This window comes from Pleurodeles waltl, chromosome 12 (genome assembly GCF_031143425.1).
Source record: "Pleurodeles waltl isolate 20211129_DDA chromosome 12, aPleWal1.hap1.20221129, whole genome shotgun sequence".
Taxonomy (NCBI): domain Eukaryota; kingdom Metazoa; phylum Chordata; class Amphibia; order Caudata; family Salamandridae; genus Pleurodeles; species Pleurodeles waltl.
This window is the reverse complement of record NC_090451.1, coordinates 685,420,402-685,444,849: the sequence shown is the minus strand read 5'-3', so window position 1 is coordinate 685,444,849 and position 24,448 is coordinate 685,420,402. Positions and strand designations below refer to the sequence as shown.

Genomic DNA, 24,448 nt, shown 5'->3' with positions numbered 1-24,448 from the left:
AAGTCACCCCACACTCATTCCACATGTACTTCAGGTATGCTGACAAGAAGTTGGTACCTCTGTCAGACACCACCTCCTTAGGAAATCCCACTGTGGTAAAAAACACCAATGAGTGCTTTGGCTACTGCAGGGACAGTAGTCGACCTAAGGGGAATTGCTTCAGGGTATCTAGTAGCATGATCCACTACTACTATTGGTTCCCTGAGGCTGTGGGAGGTTCAAGTGGACCCACTATGTCCACACCCACTCTTTCCCACTACTGGAAGTGGAATGAGGGGGGCCTTTGGGTGTCCACCTGTCTTACCACTGGCTTGACAGGTGGCACAGGAGACACAAAACACCTTGACCTTCTGGGACATGTTGGGCCAATAGAAGTGGTTGACTAATCTCTCCCACGTCTTGATCTGTCCCAAATGCCCAGCAAGAGGAATATCATGAGCTAAGGTTAGAATGAACTCCCTAAACTCCTGAGGCACTACCACTCTCCTAGTGGCACCAGGTTTGGGATCTCTTGCCTCAGTGTAAAGGGGTCCATCTTCCCAATAGACTATGTGTTCCTGTTATTTTTCTTTTGGACTCTTCAGCAGCTTGCTGCCTAAGGCCTTCAAGAGAGGGACAGGTTTCTTGCCCCTTACACAACTGTTCCCTTGAGGGTCCCCCTGGGCCTAGGAGCTAAACCTGATAAGGTTCTAACTCCATGGGCTCAGTTCCCTCAGAGGGCAGAACTTCTTCCTGGGAAGAGAGGTTCTCTTTTTCTTGTTGAGTTGAAGCTGGTTCCCCAGTCTTCTTTCCTTTTCTCTTGGAGAGTTGGGCCCTTTTTCCACGCTCAACCACCACTTTTTCACCCTGAGCCTTGCACTGTGCCCTTGTCTTGACAAACACCAGTTCAGGGATACCCAGCATGTCTGCATGGGTTTTGAGCTCTACCTCAGCCCATGCTGAGGACTCCAGGTCATTTCCAAGCAAACAGTCTACAGGGATATTTGAGGAGACCACCACCTGTTTCAGGCCATTGACCCCTCCCCACTCTAAAGTTACCATAGCCATGGGATATACTTTAGTCTGATTGTTAGCGTTGGTGACTGGATAGATTTGTCCAGCCAGGTATTGACCAGGGGAAACCAGTTTCTCTGTCACCATGGTGACACTGGCACCTGTATCCCTCAAGCCTTCTACACTTTTCCCATTAATTAAGAGCTGCTGCCTGTATTTTTGCATATTAGGGGGCCAGGCAGCCAGTGTGGCTAAATCCACCCCACCCTCAGAGACTAATGTAGCTTCATTGTGAACCCTGATTTGCTCTGGGCACACTGTTGATCCCACTTGGAGACTGGCCACTCCAGTGTGAGCTGGAGTAGAGTTAGAAGTGGAACTTTTCTTGGGACAGGCCTTGTCTCCAGTTTGGTGTCCTTGCTGATTACAGCTACGACACCAGGCCTTTTTGGGATCAAAGTTTTTACACTTGTACCCAAAATTGGATTGTGAAGAGGCTCTGGACCCTCCCTCCTGAGTAGGTTTTTGGGGCCCTATAGAAGACTCTTTACTTTTTCCCTTGGATGTCTCAACAGTCTTCCCCTGGGGAGTCTTTGTGACCCCTTTCTTTTGGTCACCCCCTATGGAAGTCTTGGTCACCCTAGTCTTGACCCAATGGTCCGCCTTCTTTCCCAATTCTTGGGGAGAAATTGGTCCTAGGTCAACCAGATGCTGATGCAGTTTATCATTGAAACAGTTACTTAACAGGTGTTCTTCCACAAATAAATTGTACAGCCCATCATAATCATTTACACCACTGCCTTGTATCCAACCATCCAGTGTTTTTACTGAGTAGTCAACAAAATCAACCCAGGTCTGGCTCGAGGATTTTTGAGCCCCCCTGAACCTAATTCTATACTCCTTAGTGGAGAATCCAAAGCCCTCAATCAGGGTAGACTTCATGAGGTCATAGGATTCTGCATCTTTTCCAGAGAGTGTAAGGAGTCTATCCCTACACTTTCCAGTGAACTATTCCCAAAGGAGAGCACCCCAGTGAGATCTGTTTACTTTTCTGGTTGCACAAGCCCTCTCAAAAGCTGTGAACCATTTGGTGATGTCATCACCATCTTCATATTTAGTTACAGTCCCTTTTGGGATTTTCAACATGTCGGGAGAATCTCTGACCCTATTTATGTTGCTGCCACCCATTGATGGGACCAAAACCCATCTCTTGTCTTTCCCTTTCTATGGCTAGGAACTGTCTCTCTAAAGCCAATCTTTTGACCATCCTTGCTAACAGGAGGTCATCTTCACTGAGGCTGCCCTCAATGCTTCCAGAGTTGCTGGACTCTCCTGTGAGAGAAGCAGCATCTCTGACCATCACATTTGGAGTCAGGGTTTCAGGGACCCTGTTCTCCTAACTAGGAGTGGGGGTGGGAAATCCTCCACCTCTCTAGCTTCCTCTTCTGGGAAGGTAGCCTCAGAGGGGTTGTTCTTAGCAAACTCTGCCAAAAGCTCCTGGAGCTGTACTTTGGTAGGGTTTGAACCAGTTTTAATCTTTTTGGTTTTGCAGAGACCTTAACTCTGACATCCTAAGGTTTTGCTGTTTTAAGAACCACAGGTTCAAGATTTACAAACAATACTTTAAATGAAAGGTATTTCACTCAGGTATCTTAGGATCTTTGAATTATCACAATAGCATGTAGAGTCTTGGCAAAAATGGCAATAAGCTATTTTAAAAGTGGACACAGTGCAAAAATCAACACTTCCTGGGGGAGGTAAGTAAATGTTAAGTTCACAGGTAAGTAAAGCACTTACAGGGTTCAAAGTTGGGTCCAAGGTAGCCCACCGTTGGGGGTTCAAGGCAACCCCAAAGTTACCACACCAGCAGCTCAGGGCCGGTCAGGTGCAGAGGTCAAAGTGGTGCCCAAAACACATAGGCTTCAATGGAAAAAGGGGTGCCCCGGTTCCAGTCTGCCAGCAGGTAAGTACCTGCGACTTCAGAGGGCAGACCAGGAGGGTTTTGTAAGGCACCGGGGGGGGACACAAGCAGGCACAAAAAGTACACCCTCAGCGGCACAAGGGCGGCCGGGTGCAGAGTGCAAAAAGGCATTGGGATCGCAATAGGATTCAATGAGGAGACCCAGGGGTCTCTTCAACGATACAGGCAGGCAAGGGGGGGGGGCTCCTCGGGGTAGCCACCACCTGGGCTAGGAAGAGGGCCGCCTGGGGGCTGCTCCTGCACTGGAGTTTGGTTCCTGCAGGTCCTGGGGCTGCAGGTGTAGTGAGTCCTCCCTGTAGAGTTAGTTTTCCGCAGGTCGAGCCGGGGGCGTCAGGTGCAGAGTGGAAAGTCTCACGCTTCCGGCGGGAAACGTATGGTCTTTAAAAGTTGCTTCTTTGTTGCAAAGTTGCAGTCTTGGTGAACAGGGCTGCTGTACGCGGGAGCTTCTTGGTCCTTTTAGATACAGGGTAGTCCTCTGAGGCTAAAGCATTAACGTATAACATGATGTTTAAGAACATCCATTTCTGCATGTCCTGTAGCTCTCCCTCAGGTCCGCTAGTCTTAAACCCTTGTTCTCAGTCTTTTGGTGTTGACAGGGTGAATAGGGTCTCGTGAAAAACTCTGCTTTATGCCCCTCTGTGTCTTTGCTTTCCCTAGGTGCAGATCTTTGTTCTGAAATGGTGTGCCTTCTTCCTGAGGATGAAGAAGCCTGGGGAGGAAGCTGAGCCAAGGCCCCAGTGTACCCCAAGCCTTCTGAGTTGCAGCTCTGACAGCGAACACACCACTCCTGACCGGCATGGCAGTGGTCCTAACAGTGCCAATGGAAACCTACTATACATTGGATTCCGAGGCCTAGAAGAGCTGCACCATACCACTGGCAAGACCTCAGACCTTTTGCACAAGCAACCTGACTTCCCTGCTTCTCTTTCCCTGCACTCCAATGGGGTGCCGCCCAGCAGGCACAGTTCAGAGCCGGGTGATCCCCAACTTGAGAAGATCCTAGAGGAGGTGCAGTACCTGGCAGATCGTTTCCGTAGCCAGGATGCAGACGAGGCTGCCTGCAATGAGTGGAAATTTGCCGCCACAGTCATTGACCGCATGTGTCTGGTGGCTTTTACCATCTTCATCATCATCTGCACTATTTCCATCCTGATGTCAGCACCCAACTTCGTGGAAGCTGTATCCAAAGACTACATCTAGGGATAAGCCACCCCACCTCAGGTTCAAGGAAAGCCAGTCGGATTGAGGAGACTGGTCCATGTGGCTGGTCTTTGTGTCGCTTAATGCAAGGGCCAGCAAGGACAAAGGAGGAGGAAAGAAGCCTTGTCACCTGCACAACTTCCACCTGATGGCTGCCCAGTGTCAGTACTGCCACTCAGAATCCTGGACAGTGTTGTGGGTGGACATTTTAGAGTGCTACATTGCACCGGGCCTTTCGTGCCCCTCCTTGTGGAAGTCCAAAAGCAGTTTGAGCCAGTTGTTTCAAACCGCTGTTATGAGAACTTGTGGTTTGCTTACAACGAGGCATTCTCATTTGTTTCTAGCGCTACCATTTGCACTTGTAGCATGGATCATATTGTGCAGTGGCAGTGCCAAACAGCTCCCCTTCCCCAAGCTTAACTAAGTATTTGACTTTTTCTCCATATACCGAAGGATGTCCTAAAATACTCAGCAGTTATGTGGCATGATAAAGTAGTACTGTGATGTCACATTGCAGCTCTGTGACATCACACAGTACAGCTCAGATGCTGTGCAGCAGCGCAGAGCTGCTCTGTGAAGTTGTATAAATAAAACGTCACCTTGAGGGGGCTCTCTGACTAGGACTGTGAAGAATTGTATTCTTTCTTTTACTCATGAGCCATCAGAATGTTGATTTTCTTGCCTTTTATACCAATTATGCACAGCTGTCAGAAGGAATGGAAAACTCAGCATGTGGCAGAACATTTCTGATTACGTAATTACCAGCAAAAGATACATTTTGTCTTTTTGACATTTCAGCCTTTTGAATAGTATTAGCTGTATCAGGTATTGTGTTTGTTTGCAGTGCCACTAGGAGGGCAAACATGTTCCTCAGTGAATTATAAATGAAGTTTAGGTTTTTTAACCGTCAACATCACACAAGCATCCTGGCACACATTGATGACAGTTGGTCCCAGATTTACGAAGGGCTTGTGTTGCCCTTGCGTCACACAGAGCAACACAAGCTATTAAATGAGACTTACTATTCCAGGCAGAGCCACTTTGTGTGGCTCTGCCTGGCTTAGTAAATCTAGAAGAATGCAAGGCTACACAAGTTGCTGCCGAGGGTCACTCTATGTGCTTATGCTCATTACCTGAAACCACTTCAACAAGTTAAGCACTGGTATGGATTCTAATATAAGCAAGCCAAATGACCCCTCATGATCTGGTTGGGTAGTAAAAGACAGGCAGAACTAGGGTGAAGTGGCCCCAAACTCTCTTGCACCAGCACTACTGCACCTACTGCACTAGTGATAACTATGGCCCTAGTTTGGTCCCATATGGGTGTGATCTGGGGGTTGTTTGTGTGTTGAGACTATCTTTGAGTTGTGGGAGATGTAGTAAGGCTTCTGCTGGATCAAAGAAATGTTCAGCCAGTCACAAGTTTGAATCCTAGCAGGGTTGACTCTAGCCATCTATCCTCCAATAAGTAATCTGAATACTGAGAGTGGGTAAAACAAACACCTGTTGTTTACACTGCTATGGATGGATGGAGCTTGGTCCCTAAGGTACAAATGTACACTTAGCAGTCAAAGTATTTGGTATGTGAATTACACAGGAAAAGGCATGTAAAAATATAATAAAGGCTGGCAAATTCAATTTTTGTTTCTTTAACAATTATTTCTCGTTGGTACTGAAGATTGTATAACTGCATGTAGTTGCATTTATTAAAAGTGAAAGTTAATTCATACAAACTTAGAAAATATAATTAACCACCCACCCCTCACAATGATGTTGAGAGTGTACAAAGAGACAAGCCACTTGTCATGTGACCCTTGCAACTGGCCATTATTTGTGTTATAGGTAGAGCAATAGCACAATCTATTAAACTATATGTAGGAAGTTGGCACTGTACATACTATCTCAAAGTGAGAGGTAGTGTGCACAGAGTCCAAGGGTTCCCCTTAGAGGTTGATAGTGGCAAAAGTAGTTAATTCTAATGCTCTATTTTGTGGTAGTGTGGTTGAGCAGTAGGCTTATCAGAGGGTGGTGTTAAGCATTTGTTGTACACACACAGGCAATAAATGACGAACACACATTCAAAGACTTAACTCCAGGCCAATAGGTTTTATATAGAAAAATATATTTTCTTAATGTATTTTAGAACCACACGATTCAAGATTTGAGGTAAGTACATAAAATGCAAGGTACTTTACACAGGTAAGTATGGAACTTTGATTTCAAACATTAGTACACACAGTTTAGATTAAAATGGCAATACGCTATTTTAAAAGGGGACACTGCAAAAATCAACAGTTCCTGGGGGAGGTAAGTTTGGTTAGGTTTCTCAGGTAAGCAAAGCACTTACACAGTCAGTCTCCTGGGCATAGGCAACCCACCATTGGAGGTTCAAGGCAACCCCAAAGCCACAGCACCAGCAACACAGGGCCAGTCAGGTGCAGAGGTCAAAGGATGGCCCAAAACACATAGGCGCCTATGAAGAACAGGGGTGCTCCGGTTCCAGTCTGCTAGCAGGTAAGTACCTGCGTCCTCGGGGAGCAGACCAGCGGGGTTTTGTAGCGCACTGGGGGGGACACACACACAAGCCCACAAAACACTCCCTCCGTGGCACAGGGGCGGCCGGGTGCAGTGGACAAAGTAGGCATCGGGTTTTGCTATTGAAAGCAATAGAGGGACCCAGGGGTCACTTAGGCGATGCAGGCAAGGCACAGGGGGGCTTCTCAGGCCAGCCACCGACTGGGCTAGGAAGAGGGCTGCCTGATGGTCGCTCCTGCACTGGAAGGTGGTTCCTCTCTGTCCTGGGGGCTGTGGTTCAGTGCTTGGTCCAGGCGTCAGGTTCCTTGTTAACTGGCAGTCGCGGTCAGGGGGAGCCTCTGGATCCTCTCTGCAGGTGTCACTGTGGAGGTGCAGGGGGGTCGACTCAGGGTACCCACGTCATTGTAGTCGCCTGGGAGTCTTCTCTGCGGGGTTGGTTCACCTGAACTCGAGCCGGGGGCATTGGGTGCAGAGTGTGAAGTTTCACGCTTCCGGCAGGAAGAGAGAGTTTTTTAAAAGTTGTTTCTTTGTTGCAAAGTTATTGCAGTTTTTGACCAGTGCCGCTGTTCTCAGGAGTTTCTTGGTCCTTCGGGTTCAGGGCAGTCCTCTGAGTCCTCAGAGGTCGCTGGTCCCTGTTGGATGCATTGCAGTGCAGGTTCTTAGAGTCTGGAGACAGGCCCGTAGGGCTGGGGCAAAGTCAGTTGTCGTCTCCGCGGGGCTTACAGGTCAGCAGTCCTACTTCTTGTTGTAGGTTGCAGGAATCTGATTTCCTGGGCTCAGGGTCGTCCCTAAATACTAAATTTAGGGGTGTGTTTAGGTCTGGGGGCAGTAGCCAATGGCTACTGTCCTGGAGGGTGGCTATACCCTCGTTGTGCCTCCTCCCTGAGGGAAGGGGGGCACATCCCTATTCCTATTGGGGGAATCCTCCAAACTCAAGATGGAGGATTTCTAAAGGCAGGGGTCACCTGAGCTCAGGGAACCTTAGGGGCTGTCCTGACTGGGGGTTGGACTCCTCCTTGTTTTCCTCATTATCTCCTCCAGCCTTGCTGCCAAAAGTGGGGGCAGTGGCCAGAGGGGCGAGCATCTCTTTTAGCTGGGATGCCCTGTGGCGCTGTAACAAAGGGGGTGAGCCTTTGAGGCTCATCGCCAGGTGTTACAGTTCCTGCAGGGGAGGTGAGAAGCACCTCCACCCAGTACAGGCTTTGTTCCTGGCCACAGAGTGACAAAGGCACTCTCTCCCCATGTGGTCAGCAAGGGACTTAACTGGGTGCCAGGGTTGTGCCAATTGTGGAGACAAAGGTACAGTTTAGGGAAAGAACACTGGTGCTGGGGCTTGGTTAGCAGGGTCCCAGCACACTTTCAAATCATAACTTGGCATCAGCAAAGGCAAAAAGTCAGGGGGTAACCATGCCAAGGAGGCATTTCCTTACAGGGAATCCTCCAGAATCAAGATGGAGGATTTCTAAAGGCAGGGGTCACCTCAGCTCAGGACATCTTAGGGGCTGTCCTGACTGGTGGGTGACTCCTCCTTGTTTTTCTCATTATCTCCCCTGGACTTGCTGCCAAAATTGGGGGCTGTGTCCAGGGGGAGGGCATCTCCACTAGCTGGAGTGCCAAGGGGCATTGTAACACGAAGCCTGAGCCTTTGCGGCTCACTGCTAGGTGTTACAGTTCCTGCAGGGGGGAGGTGTTAAGCATCTCCACCCAGTGCAGGCTTTGTTTCTGTCCTCAGAGAGCACAAAGGCTCTCACCCCAGGGAGTAAGAAACTCGTCTCTCAGCAGCAGGCTGGCACAGACCAGTCAGTCCTGCACTGAAAGATTGGGTAAAATACAAGGGGCATCTCTAAGATGCCCTCTGTGTGCATTTTTTAATAAATCCAACGCTGGTATCAGTGTGGGTTTATTATTCTGAGAAGTTCGATACCAAACATCCCAGTATTCCGTGTAGCCATTATGGAGCTGTGGAGTTCGTTTTTGCCAAACTCCCAGACCATATACTTAATATGGCCACACTGTACTTACAATCTCTAAGAATAGACAGACACTGTAGGGGCATAATGCTCATGCAGCTATGCCCTCACCTGTGGTATAGTGCACCCTGCCTTAGGGCTGTAAGGCCTGCTATAGGGGTGACTTACCTATGCCACAGGCAGTATTTTGTGGACATGGCATCCTGAGGGGGATGCCATGTCGACTTTGCCTTTTTCTCCCCACCAACACACACCATCTACAATGGCAGGGTGCATGTGTTAGGTGAGGGGTCCCTTAGGGTGGCACAACATATGCTGCAGCCTTTAGGGACCTTCCCTGGTCACAGGGCTCTTGGTACCACTGGTACCTTTTACAAGGGACTTATCTGTGTGCCAGGGGCGTGCCAATTATGGAAACAATGGTACATTTTAGGTGAAAGAACACTGGTGCTGGGGCCTGTTTAGAAGGGTCCCAGCACACTTCCCAGTCAAGTCAGTATCAGGAAAAAAGTGGGGGGTAACTGCAACAGGGAGCCATTTCCTTACACAAAGCCGCCCCCCTGCCCACAGGCCAGGAGACTCAGCCAAAGCTGGGAGAGTCTTCCTAGTCTGTCAGGCGAGGAAGAGTAGGGAAAATAGTCTGGTTTGTTGCAGGGCCTACTCTGCCTTACATCCTCCTATTCAGGTCATTCCCTCTGGGGAACTACCCACTTCCACAGTGATAGGACCTAGTCTGAATTGCCTCTTGTCTGACTTTTTAATATCTTCACCCATTTTCTCTATTTTGGGTTTAGAGGTATACACCTCTGCTAATCTCATCTTAGCCAGGGTCACCCCTAGCTTACCCAAAGAGGTTACCCATAGCCGGAGTAACCCCACCATGACCAACAGGGTCAGGGGGCCTAACTTGCTATTTGGCATGGGGTCAGACCACCATGCCAAGGATAGTGCAGCCATAAAGGCTAACACCCAGCAGGGGCCACTGACAGCTGTCAGTGCCCAGAACCACACCTTTAGCTCTTCACCTACAAGGGAAGAAGCTAAGTTACAGGCTTCTTTGGGTTCAGGGTGCCTGTTTGCTGTGTTGGAGTGGGGGATTACTACATCTTGTAGTAAACACCCTTCTTCCACTCTTTCTTCTGTTAACTTACTGAGGAGCCACCCACTCAGGTTTACCAGTTGCCTGACTAGTCAGGACTTCTTGTGGGTCAGGTTGGACTTTACCAGTGCCACTTTTGGAGCTCTCCCTTACTGGAGCAGAATCTCCTTGGCTTGCTGGAACCTTGGCTAAAGGTTACCCCCCTTTCCTACTCTGTTTTCTTTTCTTTTTCTTCTTCGGCCTACTTGCAGTTACCGAAGAGGTAGCACCTCCAGAATCCTTGGGAGTGGGCTGGTACTGGACCAGTTCCCCTCTTAGCCTCTGAGTAACCTCTGGGTAGTCATTTCCAAGAAGACAATAAAGGGGGAGGTCTGTTCTGACTACCACCCTTCTCTAGCTAAAAGTCCCAACCACTTCTATAGGCACAAAAGCCACAGGCCTATCACTGACCCTGTCTGGGCTAACTCTTACTCTGGCAGTCTCACCTGGGATGTACTGGTTTGAGAACATCAGCCTGTCATGCATAATAGTGTGACTGGCACAAGTGTCTCTCAGGGCAGTGGCTGGGATTCCATTCACCAGTAGGTGGTGGAAGTGTCTACTTCTCTCTGGAATCTCCAACTCACCTGTTGGGCCCTTTTTCCAGTTGAAGGCTATGAAGACCTCCTCATCTGGGGAGTCATCCCCAATGGCTATACTGGTTACCTCTGGGACTTTGCTATGGGGTTTGCTTTTGGGACAAGAAGTGTCCTTGGTGTGGTGCCCTGTCTGTCTACAGTTTTGGCACCATGCCTTAGTGGCATCCCAGTTCTTACCCTGGTACCCACCTTTGTTTTGGGTTTTGTCTTGGGGCCTACCCACCTGGTCTGGTTTTTGGGGGCCTACAGAGGACTCTGTTTGTAGTGTCACCCACTTTCTCCTGGTGAGGCTTTGTAACCCCTTTCTTTTGGTCACCCCCAGTGGAAGTTTTGGTTACCCTAGTCTTGACCCAGTGGTCTGCCTTCTTTCCCAATTCTTGGGGAGAAATTGGACCTAGGTCTAACAGATATTGATGCAACTTTTCATTGAAGCAGTTACTTAAAATGTGTTCTTTCATAAACAAATTATAAAGCCCAACATAGTCATGCACTTCATTTCCAGTTACCCAACCATCCAGTGTTTTCACCGAGTAGTCTACAAAATTAACCCAGGTCTGGCTCGAGGATTTTTGAGCCCCCCTGAACCTAATCCTGTACTGCTCAGTGGAGAATCCAAAGCCCTCAATCAGGGTAGCCTTCATGAGGTCATAGGATTCTGCATCTTTACCAGAGAGTGTGAGGAGTCTCTCCCTACACTTTCCAGTGAACATTTCCCAAAGGAGAGCCCCCCCAGTGAGATCTGTTTACTTTTCTGGTTGCACAAGCCCTCTCAAAAGCTGTGAACCACTTGGTGATGTCATCACCATCTTCATATTTTGTTACAATCCCTTTGGGGATTTTTAGCATTTCATTATTCTCTCTGACCCTATTTAAGTTGCCGCCACCATTGATGGGAACTAAACCCATCTCTTTTCTTTCCCTTTCTATGGCTAGGAGCTGCTTCTCCAAAGCCAATCTGTTGGCCATCCTGGCTAACAGGAGGTCATCTTCATTGAGGCTGCCCTCAATGTTTTCAGAGCTACTGGAATCCCCTATGGAAGAACCAGTCTTTCTGACTAGGATTTGAGGAGTCATGGTTTGAGGGACCCTGTTCTCCCTATTTAGGACAGGAGGGGGGAAGTCATCCTCCTGTACACTAATTTCCCCATCTGAAGGATTATCCTCAGAGGGGTGGTCCCTTCTGAACTCTGCCAAAAGCTCCTGGAGCTGTACTTTGGTAGAGTTGGACCCAGTTTTTATCTTTTTTAGCTTACAGAGAGACCTTAACTCTGACATCTTTGGATGCAGGTAACGGGTGAGGTTCAGTTCCACCACCATCTCATCTGTGCTAGACATTATGGGCCTCATTATGACCCTGGCGGGCGGCGGAGGCCGCCCGCCAGGATCCCGCCCTCCAAATTACCGCGCCGCGGTCAAAAGACCGCGGCGGGTATTACGAGTTTTCCCCTGGGCTGGCGGGCGGTTCCAGTTAAACCGCCCGCCAGCCCAGGGGAAAACGACCTTCCCACGAGGATGCCGGCTCGTAATCGAGCCGGCGGAGTGGGAAGGTGCGACGGGTGCTACTGCACCCGTCGCGTATTTCACTGTCTGCAAGGCAGACAGTGAAATACATTTTGGGGCCCTCTTACGGGGGCCCCTGCCGTGCCCATGCCATTGGCATGGGCACGGCAGGGGCCCCCAGGGGCCCCGCGACCCCCCCTACCGCCATCCTGTTCACGGCGGCTTTCCCGCCATGAACTGGATGGCGGTAGGGGGGGTCAGAATCCTCATGGCTGCGGAGCGCGCTCCGCAGCCATGGAGGATTCCAATGAGCAGCGGAAAGTCAGCGGGAGACCGCTGACTTTCCGCTTCTGACCGCGGCTGAACCGCCGCGGTCAGAATGCTCATTGGAGCACCGCCAGCCTGTTGGCGGTGCTCCCGTGGTCGGTGGCCCTGGCGGCCAGAATGACCCTCTCTTTCTCTAAAAGTTGGGATTACTTTTTAAGAATCTAAAACTATTTCTAGAACTTAATCCAAACTTTTACAAAACATTAAACTCTAAAAGAAATGCTAACAGGGACTTACACAAGGCCCTAGCAGGACTTTTAAAAAATTTAGAAAAATAGTTCCAATTGCAAACATCAGTTTCTAATGACAATTTTTGGAATTAAGTCATGTGATCAGGTATTGGCTGAGTAGTCCAGCAAATGCAAAGTCTTAGACCCCACCGCTGATCCACCAATGTAGGAAGTGGCTCTGTATATACTATTTCAAAGTAAGAAATAGTGTGCACAGAGTCCAAGGATTCCCCTTAGAGGTAAGATAGTGGCAAAAAGAGAATTCCAATGCTCTATTTTGTGGTAGTGTGGTCCAGCAGTAGGCTTATCAGAGGGTAGTGTTAAGCATTAAGGCAATAAATGAGGAACACACACTGAAAGACTTACTCCAGGCCAATAGGTTTTTATATAGAAAAATAAAAGGTATTCCACTTAGATACTCTAGGAACTTTGAATAATCACAATAGCATGTACCGTCTTTGTAGAAATGGCAATAAGCTATTTTAAAAGTGGACACTAGACAGAGGGTCGCCTGGGGGTCGCTCCTGCACTGGAGCTCGATTCCTTCAGGTCCTGGGGGCTGCGGGTGCAGTGTTGGTTCCAGGCGTTAGGTCCCTTGACACAGGCAGTCGCGTCAGGGGGAGCCTCTGGATTTCCTCTGCAGGCGCCGCTGTGGGGGTTCAGGGGGGTCAACTCTGGCTACTCACGGGCTCGCAGACACCAAGGTGTACTCCCTGTAGTGTTAGTTTTTTCAACAGGTCGAGCCGGGGGCGTCGGGTGCAGAGTAGAAAGTCTCACGCTTCCGGCGGGAAACGTGGGGTCTTTAAAGTTGCTTCTTTGTTGCAGTTTCTTGAACAGGGCTGCTGTTCTCTGGAGCTTCTTGGTCCTTTAGATGCAGGGCAGTCCTCTGAGGCTTCAAGGTCGCTGGTCCCTGTTGGATGCGTCGCTGGAGCAGGTTTTCGAAGTTGGAGACAGGCCGGTAGGGCTCGGGCCAAAGCAGTTGTCTTCCTCCTTCTCTGCAGGCTTGTAGGTCAGCAGTCCTTCTGTCTTCAGGTTGCAGGAATCTGATTTCCTGGATCTGGGTAGCCCCTAAATACTGAATTTAGGGGTGTGTTTAGGTCTGGGAGGGCAGCAGCCAATGCCTACTGTCCTTGAGGGTGGCTACACCCTCTTTGTGCCTCCTACCTGTGGGGAGGGGGGCACATCCCTAATCCTATTGGGAGAATCCTCCTAACTCAAGATGGAGGATTTCTAAAGGCAGGGATCAGCCTCAGCTCAGGACACCTTAGGGGCTGTCCTGACTGGTGGTTGATGACTCCTTGTTTTTCTCATTATCTTCTCCAGCCTTGCCGCCAAAAGTGGGGGCAGTGGCCGGAGGGGCAGGCATCTTCACTAGCTGGGATGCCCTGGGGCGCTGTAACAAAAGGGGTGCGCCTTTGAGGCTCACCGCCAGGTGTTACAGCTCCTGCAGGGGGAGCTGAGAAGCACCTCCACCCAGTACAGGCTTTGTTCCTGGCCACATAGTGACAAAGGCACTTTCCCCATGTGGCCAGCAACATGTCTGGTGTGTGGCAGGCTGGCAGGAACTGGTCAGCCTACACTAGAAGTCGGGCATGTATTCAGGGGGCATCTCTAAGATACCCTCTGGGTGTATTTTACAATAGATTGTACACTGGCATCAGTGTGCATTTATTGTGCTGAGAAGTTTAATACCAAACTTCACAGTTTTCAGTATAGCCATTATGGAACTGTGGAGTTTGTGTTTGACAAACTCCCAGACCATATACTCTTATGGCTACCCTGCACTGTAGGGGCATAGTGCTCATGCACATATGCCCTCACCTGTGGTATAGTGCACCCTGCCTTAGGGCTGTAAGTCCTACTAGAGGGGTAACTTACCTATGCCACAGGCAGTGTGAGGTTGGCAGGGCACCCTGAGGGGAGTACCATGTCGACTTAGTCATTTTCTCCCCACCAGCACATACAAGCTGTGAAGCAGTGTGCATGTGCTGAGTGAGAGGTCTCTAGGGTGGCATAAGGCATGCTGCAGCCCTTAGGGACCTTCCCTGGCATCAGGGCCCTTGGTACCAGGGGTACCAGTTACAAGGGACTTACCTGAGTGCCAGTGTTGTGCCAATTGTGAAGACAAAGGTACAGTTTGGGGAAAGAACACTGGTCCTGGGGCCTGGTTAGCAGGGTCCCAGTACAGTTTCAAATCATAACTTAGCATCAGCAAAAAGTTAGTCGTGGAGGAGGCATTTCCTTACAGACAGCCAAAAAACAGCCAAATGGTGCCAAATGACCGCCAAAACACTCCAAAAAACTGCCAAAAGGCTTCAGACCTGGTCTGGAAGTTCACAAGCTAGGATACCCGATGAAGCGTCAAATGAGTCTTGCTCCTCTAATTGGAAATATTAGTATAATGTGGCCTGGCTCTGTGGTATCCACACCTGGCATGTGACATTTACAGTTTTGGTAATATTGGTCCTATTAGCAAGCTGCAAAAAAAGACTTACGTAACAGATGGACTTCTTTCACCTGATGTACCCACAGAAAGGATACAATAAGACATATTGGCTTGGGTGCTGTAACATCGTCCATACTAGACGTCACTCCAGCGGTGCCCACAGGAAATGTAGAACACTGTCGGAAGCTAGATTACTATCCCTCGCCCCAGTGATCACACTGAAAGAATTCTCCCACTGTTCAAAGCCAACACAGCCATGATGCATACTGCCACTAGAACGCAAAAACAATGAGCAAATGAGAACAGGGCAAATGTAGGAAGTAGTAACACGTCACTAGCTCTTCTTGAAACTGACAGTTCTTTACTTCCCTTTACTCTAGGAGGATAGTATCAGCAGAGCCTTACTTCATAGGCCCAACCTTCTTAATCCCCCATTAACAAAAACATTGGCTGCAGCTTTAGGGAGGATTTGGTACAGAATCTGACAAAATACAAATTTGTAATTCCAAATGATTTTACTCAGGAGGATTCAGAAACATGAAAGCCAACTGTCCTCATAAGGATAAAAATACACAAAATAAGATATTGAAATAGTTTATTAATTTCCGAACGCTATCTCAGAAAACATACTGAATATCATATCCATTTACCTCACAGTTACCATTGATCACACCTGCCAATTAGTAGATCAGATATCCCAATGTTAATATGCTTGATCATTTGTTCCCATTAGTAGTGACTATGACTCAGCGCAGCATCTAACCATTCAGCAAGTTACAAGTCGCAGGGTTCTTTACATAATGCACTATGAACTGATCGTCCATGTGCCTGGAAGTGTGTCCCGCTCCCAACTCTGGTGCATCAAAGCTTGTCATATGGAACAAATCAAAGACGTGCTTCCGGGTACAAATTAAGTAAAAACCCTAAATATGTTAAACCTTGTAAATGCCTATGTAGCCATGGATTAATCCCCATTACGTGCATCAGTTTTTAAACTGCACCCATGAAGATCATAGAATTCGGGAACTGAGCACAGAGTATTACAAACTGAGAATTTTACTATTAGGTGAAAAACAGTAACTAGATTGTGCCACAGCAGCGCCAGAAGACGGCAGGAAGAGAAATTAACCTTAACACTGGATAGAGCTGCTGAGATGAACGACCTAGAACAGATTGACAAACCATTTATTCAGTTGTCCCTTTTAGTTATTTTGGACCGTGGGGGCAGACGGGGCGCGTTGAGGATCAAGAAAGTTGGCTTGATCAAATCAGAAATCCTCATGAGACAGTACAATATTTAGGCTGCACTGAATTAATCCTTGCAAAAAGTTAAGGTGCAAGACAGAGTCCTTTCCAACCAATTTCTGACAGGACGCTGTCTGTTATGAAATAGTTTGGCTCCAGAGAGTGTAAGGATCTTTAACTTAAAGGTAACAGAGCAGGGCTAATTTTGTCTTTGGATCATGCTACTGTTCTACACCTGAATGCTAACTCGCATATGCGCACACTGGTGAAGACTAGTCTCCCATCTATGCCCCCCAACCCAAAAAGACAGCCAAATGGCCGCCGAAAGACAGCCAAATGGCCGCCGAAAGACCGCCAAATGGCCGCCGAAAGACCGCCAGAAGAGCGCCGAAAGACCGCCAGAAGAGCGCCGAAAGACCGCCAGAAGAGCGCCGAAAGACCGCCAGAAGAGCGCCGAAAGACCGCCAGAAGAGCGCCGAAAGACCGCCAGAAGAGCGCCGAAAGACCGCCAGAAGAGCGCCGAAAGACCGCCAGAAGAGCGCCGAAAGACCGCCACATGGCCGCCGGAAGGCCGCCAAAAGAGCGCCACATGGCCGCCAAAACAGCGCCCAAAAACCGCCAAAAGAGAGCAACATGGCCGCCAGAAGACCGCCAAAAGACATATGGCCCCCAAAAGACCCCACAAAGACGCCAAAATCCGTCAAAAGACCGCCAAAAAAACGCCGAAATACACATGACCGCCAAAAAAAAAGCCATAAAACCGCCAGACTTCTGGCTTGGTCTGGAAGTTCACAAGCTAGGATACCCGATAAAGTGTCAAATGAGCCTTGCTCCTCTAATTGGAAATATTTGTATAATGTGGCCTGGCTCTGTGGTATCCATACCTGGCATGTGACAGCCTCCTGTAGCCATATATAAATTTACTTAGAACCATGCTGGCCTCTCAACCCTTTCAAAGATTTGTTGACCTGCAACATGGGAAGATGCACAGAGCGAAAGCACAGAACTGCACTGGACTAGATTACTCAGACTCTTAAACAGGCTTAGTGTTGAACATTATTCTTATCTTAGGAGCTGAATACACAATATGCAATGCAAGAGAGCTAGCTCCACAAAAGAAAACTATGATGCAGACCGGCTCACAGTTCAACATTCAAAGGCCGTATTCTGTAGGAATTATGCTCACCGTGACGTCCACATGAGGCCCTGGAACCATTTCTCTCTGGGAGTTCGGTTTTTATGCCCATAAGAGGTGGAATCGACAAAGACATCACGCTCCTGTCAGCAAAAACAAAAATGTTACTGAAAAAGCGATACCCATGATTTCAAGAAGCAAAATTAATATTTTCTGGTACACCCACAGCCTACTGGAAGCCTAGTACTCCTGAATTTTACACAGAAGTTTAGCCCTTCAAGGACATAGAAATGTGTGTGGAGGGGCAGAGGGAAAACAAAAAAGTCCAAGAAATAAACCACCACACAAAGCACCATCTTCACCCCTTGACCTTTCATCACCAAGTACTGCCTGTAACTATCTTTCTCCACAGTTAAATTTAGGCTTGCCAGGTTACTGATTGTTCTTCCACGTTACAGATTTAATGAAAAATATGCGTTTTGGTGCAAGTTGGAGCAAATGAGAACAGGGCAAATGTAGGAAGTAGTAATACGTCACTAGCTCTTCTTGAAACTGACAGTTCTTTACTTCCCTTTACTCTAGGAGGATAGTATCAGCAGAGCCTTACTTCATAGGCCCAACCTTCTTAATCCCCCATTAACAAAAACATTGGCTGCAGCTTTACGGAGGATTTGGTACAGAATCTGACAATACAAATTTATAATTCCGAATGATTTTACTCAGGAGGATTCGGAAACATGAAAGCCAACTGTCCTCATAAGGATAAAAATACACAAAATAACATATGGAGATAGTTTATTAATTTTCCGAACGCTATCTCAGAAAACTTACTGAATATCATATCAATTTACCTCACAGTTACCATTGACCACATCTGCCAATTAGTAGCTCAGATATCCCAATGTTAATATGCTTGATCATGTGTTCCCATTAGTAGTGACTATGACTGAGCGCAGCATCTAACCATTCAGCAAGTTACAAGTCGCAGGGTTCTTCACGTAATGCACTATGAACGGATCGTCCATATGACTGGAAGTGTGTCCCGCTCCCCACTCTGGTGCATCAAAGCTTGTCATATGGAACAAATCAAAGACGTGCTTCCGGGCACAAATTAAGTAAAAACCCTAAATATGTTAAACCTTGTAAATGCCTATGTAGCCATGGATTAATCCCCATTACGTGCATCAGTTATTAAACTGTACCCAAGAAGATCATAGAATTCGATAACTGAGCACAGAGTATTACAAACTGAGAATTTTACTATTAGGTGAAAAACAGTAACTAGATTGTGCCACAGCAGTGCCAGAAGACGTCAGGAAGAGAAATTAACCTTAACACTGGATAGAGGTGCTGAGATGAACGACCTAGAACAGATTGACAAACCATTTATTCAGTTGTCCCTTTTAGTTATTTTGGCCTGTGGGGGCAGACGGGGCGCGTTGAGGATCAAGAAAGTTGGCTTGATCAAATCAGAAATCCTCATGAGACAGTACAATATTTAGGCTGCACTGAATTAATCCTTGCAAAAAGTTAAGGTGCAAGATAGAGGTGGTCATTACAACCCTGGCGGATGGTGTTAAAGCGGCGGTTAGACCGCCAACAGGCCGGCGGTAAAAATTTAGCAATTATGACCGTGGCGGAAACCGCCAACAAAGACAGCCACTTTAACACTCCGACCGCCACGGCGATACAAACAAACAGCTCGGCGGTCACCACCAACAGACAGGCGGAGGACAATGTACCGCCCACACTATTGTGACATGCAAATCCGCCACCTTTTCCGGGGCGGATACACCGTGGATAAAAACACAGCGGAAACAGGAATCTCGAAGGGAAAACGCTCACCTCTACACACTCCACGAGGAAGGAGGACACCATGGACCCGGAACTCCAAATTCTCCCTGCGATTGTCTTCCTGCTCCTGTACCATGAGCACCAACGCCGGCGGCGAAGACCACGTGAGTACTGCACCTACGACACAGGGGAGGGAAAAAACAGGGACACACACACGCAACACCCCCACACCCAACACCCCCACCCCCACCCCCGACAACACACACACTAATACATTTTTATACATTATATTTACACCCCCCGGAAGAATGCAAAGACAAAAGGAAATGAGTGTAACCATTGTAATATATCAAAAATCAGTAAGCAAAAATATACATCTATACACTATTAACAAAATATACACCAAGATTATTAGTCCAGGTATTGCACCATTCATAGTCCGTGGACCACTGGGACCACAATGCATGGGCGAGGCCCACACACGATACCAGATCACAACAGAGAGAACACTGCAGGGGCATCAGATAGAAATACAACAGGCACCTCAGGGGGAAGGGAAGGGGGGGCACCTCAGCCGGATGAGTGCACAACACCAGATCCACGAGGGGCCTCCATGCCCATTGATGTATCCTGGGAAGTGCAAAGCCACAGTCTCTCAAGTCTCTACAGTGGGTGGTTTGCCCACTGATCAATCCTGGGGAGTGCAAAGCCACAGTCTCTCAAGTGGGTGGTTTGCCCACTGACCAATCCTGGGGAGTGCAAAGCCACAGTCTCTCAAGTCTCTACAGTGGATGGTTTGCCCACTGCTGCATCCTGGGGAGTGCAAAGCCACAGTCTCACAAGTCTCTACAGTGGGTGGTTTGCCCACTGATCAATCCTGGGGAGTGCAAAGCCACAGTCTCACAAGTCTATACAGTGGGTGGTTGTAAGGAAATGGATCCCTGTTGCAGTTACCCCCCACTTTTTACCTGATACTGATGCCGACGACTGAGAAGTGTGCTGGGACCCTGCTAACCAGGCCCCAGCACCAGTGTTCTTTCACCTACAATGTACCATTGTCTCCACAATTGGCACAACCCTGGCACCCAGGTAAGTCCCTTGTAACTGGTACCAAGGACCCTGATGCCAGGGAAGGTCTCTAAGGGCTGCAGCATGGCTTACGCCACCTAGGGACCCCTCACTCAGCACAGACACACTACTTGCCAGCTTGTGTGTGCTGGTGGGGAGAAAATGACTAAGTCAACATGGCACTCCCCTCAGGGTGCCATGCCAACCTCACACTGCCTGTGGCATAGGTAAGTCACCCCACTAGCAGGCCTTACAGCCCTAAGGCAGGGTGCACTATACCACAGGTATATGCCCCTACAGTGTCTAAGCAAAACCTTAGACATTGTAAGTGCAGGGTAGCCATAAGAGTATATGGTCTGGGAGTCGGTCAAAAACGAATTCCACAGCTCCATAATGGCTACACTGAATACTGAGAAGTTTGGTATCAAACTTGTCAGAATAATAAACCCACACTGATGCCAGTGTTGGATTTATTAAAAAATGCACACACAGGGCATCTTAGAGATGCCCCCTGTATTGTACCCAATTGTTCAGTGCAGGACTGACTGGTCTGTGCCAGCCTGCTGCTGAGAGACGAGTTTCTGACCCCATGTGGTGAGGGCCTTTGTGCTCTCTGAGGGCAGAAACAAAAGCCTGCTCTGGGTGGAGGTGATTCACACCTCCCCCCTGCAGGAACTGTAACACCTAGCAGTGAGCCTCAAAGGCTCAGGCTTCGTGTTACAATGCCCCAGGGCACTCCAGCTAGTGGAGATGCCCGCCCCCTGGACACAGCTCCCACTTGTGGCGGCAAGTCCAGGGGAGATAATGAGAAAAATAAGGAGGAGTCACCCACCAGTCAGGAGAGCCCCTAAGGTGTCCTGAGCTGAGGTGACCCCTGCCTGTAGAAATCCTCCATCTTGATTTTGGAGGATTCCAATAGCTACTGCCCTCCCAGACCTAAACACCCCCCTAAATTCAGTATTTAGGGGCTCCCCAGAACCTAGGAAACTAGATTCCTGCAACCTAATACGAAGGACTGCTGAGCTAGAAAAAACCTGCAGAGAAGACGGAGACACCAACTGCTTTGGCCCCAGCTCTACCGGCCTGTCTCCCCACTTCAAAAGAACTGCTCCAGCGACGCGTTCCACAGGGTCCAGCGACCTCTGAAGCCTCAGAGGACTACCCTGCATCTAAAAGGACCAAGAACTCCCGAGGACAGCGATTCTGCTCCAAGGAAGAAGCATCTTTGCAACAAAGAAGCAATTTTTAAAGAACACACGTTTCCCGCCGGAAGCGTGAGACTTTGCACTCTGCACCGGACACCCCCGGCTCGACTTGTGGAGAACCAACACTACAGGGAGGACTCCCCGGTGACTGCAAGCCCGTGAGTAGCCAGAGTTGACCCCCCTGAGCCCCCACTGCAACGCCTGCAGAGGGAATCCAGAGGCTCCCCCTGACCGCGACTGCCTGCTTCTAAGAACCCGACACCTGGTAAGGACACTGCACCCGCAGCCCTCAGGACCTGAAGGATCCGACCTCCAGTGCAGGAACGACCCCCAGGTGGCCCTCTCCCTTGCCCAGGTGGTGGCTACCCCGAGGAGCCCCCCCTTGCCTGTCTGCATCACTGAAGAGACCCCCGAGTCTCCCATTGAACTACATTGCAAACCCGACGCCTGTTTGCACACTGCACCCGGCCGCCCCGTGCCGCTGAGGGTGTACTTTTTATGCTGACTTGTGTCCCCCCCAGTGCCCTACAAAACCCCCCTAGTCTGCCCTCCGAAGACGCGGGTACTTACCTGCTGGCAGACTGGAACCGGGGCACCCCCTTCTCCATTGAAGCCTATGTGTTTTGGGCACCACTTTGACCTCTGCACCTGACCGGCCCTGAGCTGCTGGTGTGGTAACTTTGGGGTTGCTCTGAACCCCCAACGGTGGGCTACCTTGGACCCAACTTTGAACCCTGTAGGTGGTTTACTTACCTGCAAAACTAACAAACACTTACCTCCCCCAGGAACTGTTGAAAATTGCAGTGTCCAGTTTTAAAATAGCTTATTGCCATTTGTGTGAAAACTGTGTATGCTATTTTGCTAATTCAAAGTTCCTAAAGTTCCTAAGTGAAATACCTTTCGTTTAAAGTATTGTTTGTAAATCTTGAACCTGTGGTTCTTAAAATAAACTAAGAAAATATATTTTTCTATATAAAAACCTATTGGCCTGGAATTGTCTTTGAGTGTGTGTTCCTCATTTATTGCCTGTGTGTGTACAACAAATGCTTAACACTACCCTCTGATAAGCCTACTGCTCGACCACACTACCACAAAATAGAGCATTAGAATTATCTCTTTTTGCCACTCTCGTACATCTAAGGGGAACCCTTGGACTCTGTGCATGCTATTTCTTACTTTGAAATAGTACATACAGAGCCAACTTCCTACAGTAGTTTGCCCACTGATCAATCCTGGGGAGTGCAAAGCCACAGTCTCTCAAGTCTCTACAGTGGGTGGTTTGCCCACTGATCAATCCTGGGGAGTGCAAAGCCACAGTCTCACAAGTCTCTACAGTGGGTGGTTTGCCCACTGCTGCATCCTGGGGAGTGCAAAGCCACAGTCTCTCAAGTGGATAACATTCTCCACTGGTGTTTGGAGGGATGTAGACGTAAAAAGAATTGTTCCATAAAAAGAAAAACCTGTTAGGTTGATCATTAACTAAGTGCAAAGTGCCTGTCGTGAATGCCTAAACAGAGGACGGAAATGGATACAGAAGTATTTCTGCCCTGTGATTCACGTCTCTTCATTTTGTTAATTCTGCATATCTCGAGGGCAATTGACAGATTTAACCTAATTCTTACGGCAATCCCCTATAAGCAGTCTTGACTATTTTACCCCAAATAGATCCCTGTATTTTGTCTAGCAAGGAACAGCCTACCTTCCTTCCAACAGACGCTCCTTCACAAGACAAGACATAACCATAGAACAATAAACGCATTTTAACAGAACAAATGTGTGTAGTGAATTGCTGTCTTTCTGCCATTAGTTACCCCCCACTTTTTGCCTGATGTCATTGTGTATGGACTGTAGTTCACTGGGATCCTGCTAACCAGGGCCCCAGTGACTGTACTCTCTCCCCTAAATTTAGTTGCTCATAACTTTTTACACCCACAATTAGCAATCTGGTGCACCCATTTAAGTCCCTAGTATATCGTAATTAGGTATCCAGGGGTCCTCCATGGACTACGGCATGTGCTGTGCCACCCTTTGCAGCCTTTTTGAAATGGTGCATGCATTCTCACCACCAAACCCGACCACTGCACTTATAATGTCTAAGTCACCCCTCTGGTAGGCCCTTCAGCCCAAGGGCACGGTGCATGTCTCCAAGTGTGAGGGTACTCCTATAAACCCCAAGCCGACTCGTGGGGAAGCCATCTTAAGGTATGTAGTGGACACTGACCAACACAAGTGGTCCAACTACATAATGGATTCTCCAAACCTAGGCATTTCTGGTATCAATCATGTTGGAATCATGCAACTACGCCAATTCCAGTGCTAGTTGCATGATGCAATATACTCTGGGGGTGCCTTAGAAGATCACCCATTTCTGCGTGTGCAGCCTTACTGGGACCAGGTGCCAGCCCACGCTGCTGACCCCAGACACTGTCCTGCCCTCCTGCTGGTGAGCCAGGCTCAGGCCAGAGGAGCTGAATAAAGGATTTCCTGCAAGGGAGAGGTGTGACCGCCTCCCCCTGTGTATTAGGTGTCTACAGGGTGGGGTGGTCTCTGAGCACCACCAGCCTACTTTGAAGGGCACATTTGGTGCCCTCCTTGCATAATCTGGTTTGTACAAGTTCAGGACCCCCCCCCCCCGTTTACGACTCTGACGCAAACCTACACAAAGGACAGGGGAGTGAGCACCACCCTGGCCAGCTCCTCCCCTAGGGAGGTGTACCGAGCTGTGCCAGGTGGCCCCTTGATTTTGCCATCTTGGAAACAAGATGGGCAGAGGCCCCTGTGAGCATCTGACAGGTAGGCTAGGTAGATGTCCTTGACACCCCCCCCCCCCCCCCCCCCAAGCCCCTTTTAGGGTTACTTAAGGGCTCCTTCATGGGTGCTTCCTCACTCAGATCTGTCTAGCAAAACTATCCAAATAACTCTCTGCAAGACGACATCTGCTCCTGGCCTTTGCTTGAGCCAAACAAGTCTGCTTCTGATGGAAAGGCTCCCCTTGCAAAAATAATTTCTCCAGATCCTGCAAGAAAACTGCAACATCCAAGGATGTGCATCCACCAGGGTCACAAGGACTCTGCACCTCTGC

The 24,448-nt window shown here is 48.7% G+C and overlaps 1 protein-coding gene and 2 non-coding genes across 6 annotated transcripts in view; 1 reads left to right on the top strand and 2 right to left on the bottom strand.

The window, feature by feature from the left end:
* Positions 1-5,812, top strand: part of WRAP53 (WD repeat containing antisense to TP53) — a 146,626-nt gene extending 140,814 nt beyond the window's left edge. For all 4 annotated transcript variants that reach the window (XM_069218702.1, XM_069218700.1, XM_069218703.1 and 1 more), the window contains one exon: positions 3,632-5,812. In XM_069218702.1, the coding sequence (XP_069074803.1) occupies positions 3,632-3,650 (19 nt within the window). In that variant the 3' untranslated portion in view covers positions 3,651-5,812. The remainder of the gene's footprint in view (positions 1-3,631) is intronic.
* Positions 5,813-15,228: 9,416 nt separating this feature from the next.
* On the bottom strand, positions 15,229-15,355 carry LOC138268903 (small Cajal body-specific RNA 4). Its single transcript, XR_011200194.1, has one exon. It is a non-coding gene; the product is annotated as a small Cajal body-specific RNA 4 (non-coding RNA).
* A 2,455-nt stretch (positions 15,356-17,810) lies between these two features.
* LOC138268901 (small Cajal body-specific RNA 4) lies at positions 17,811-17,937 on the bottom strand. Its single transcript, XR_011200192.1, has one exon. It is a non-coding gene; the product is annotated as a small Cajal body-specific RNA 4 (non-coding RNA).
* Positions 17,938-24,448: the final 6,511 nt, after the last annotated feature.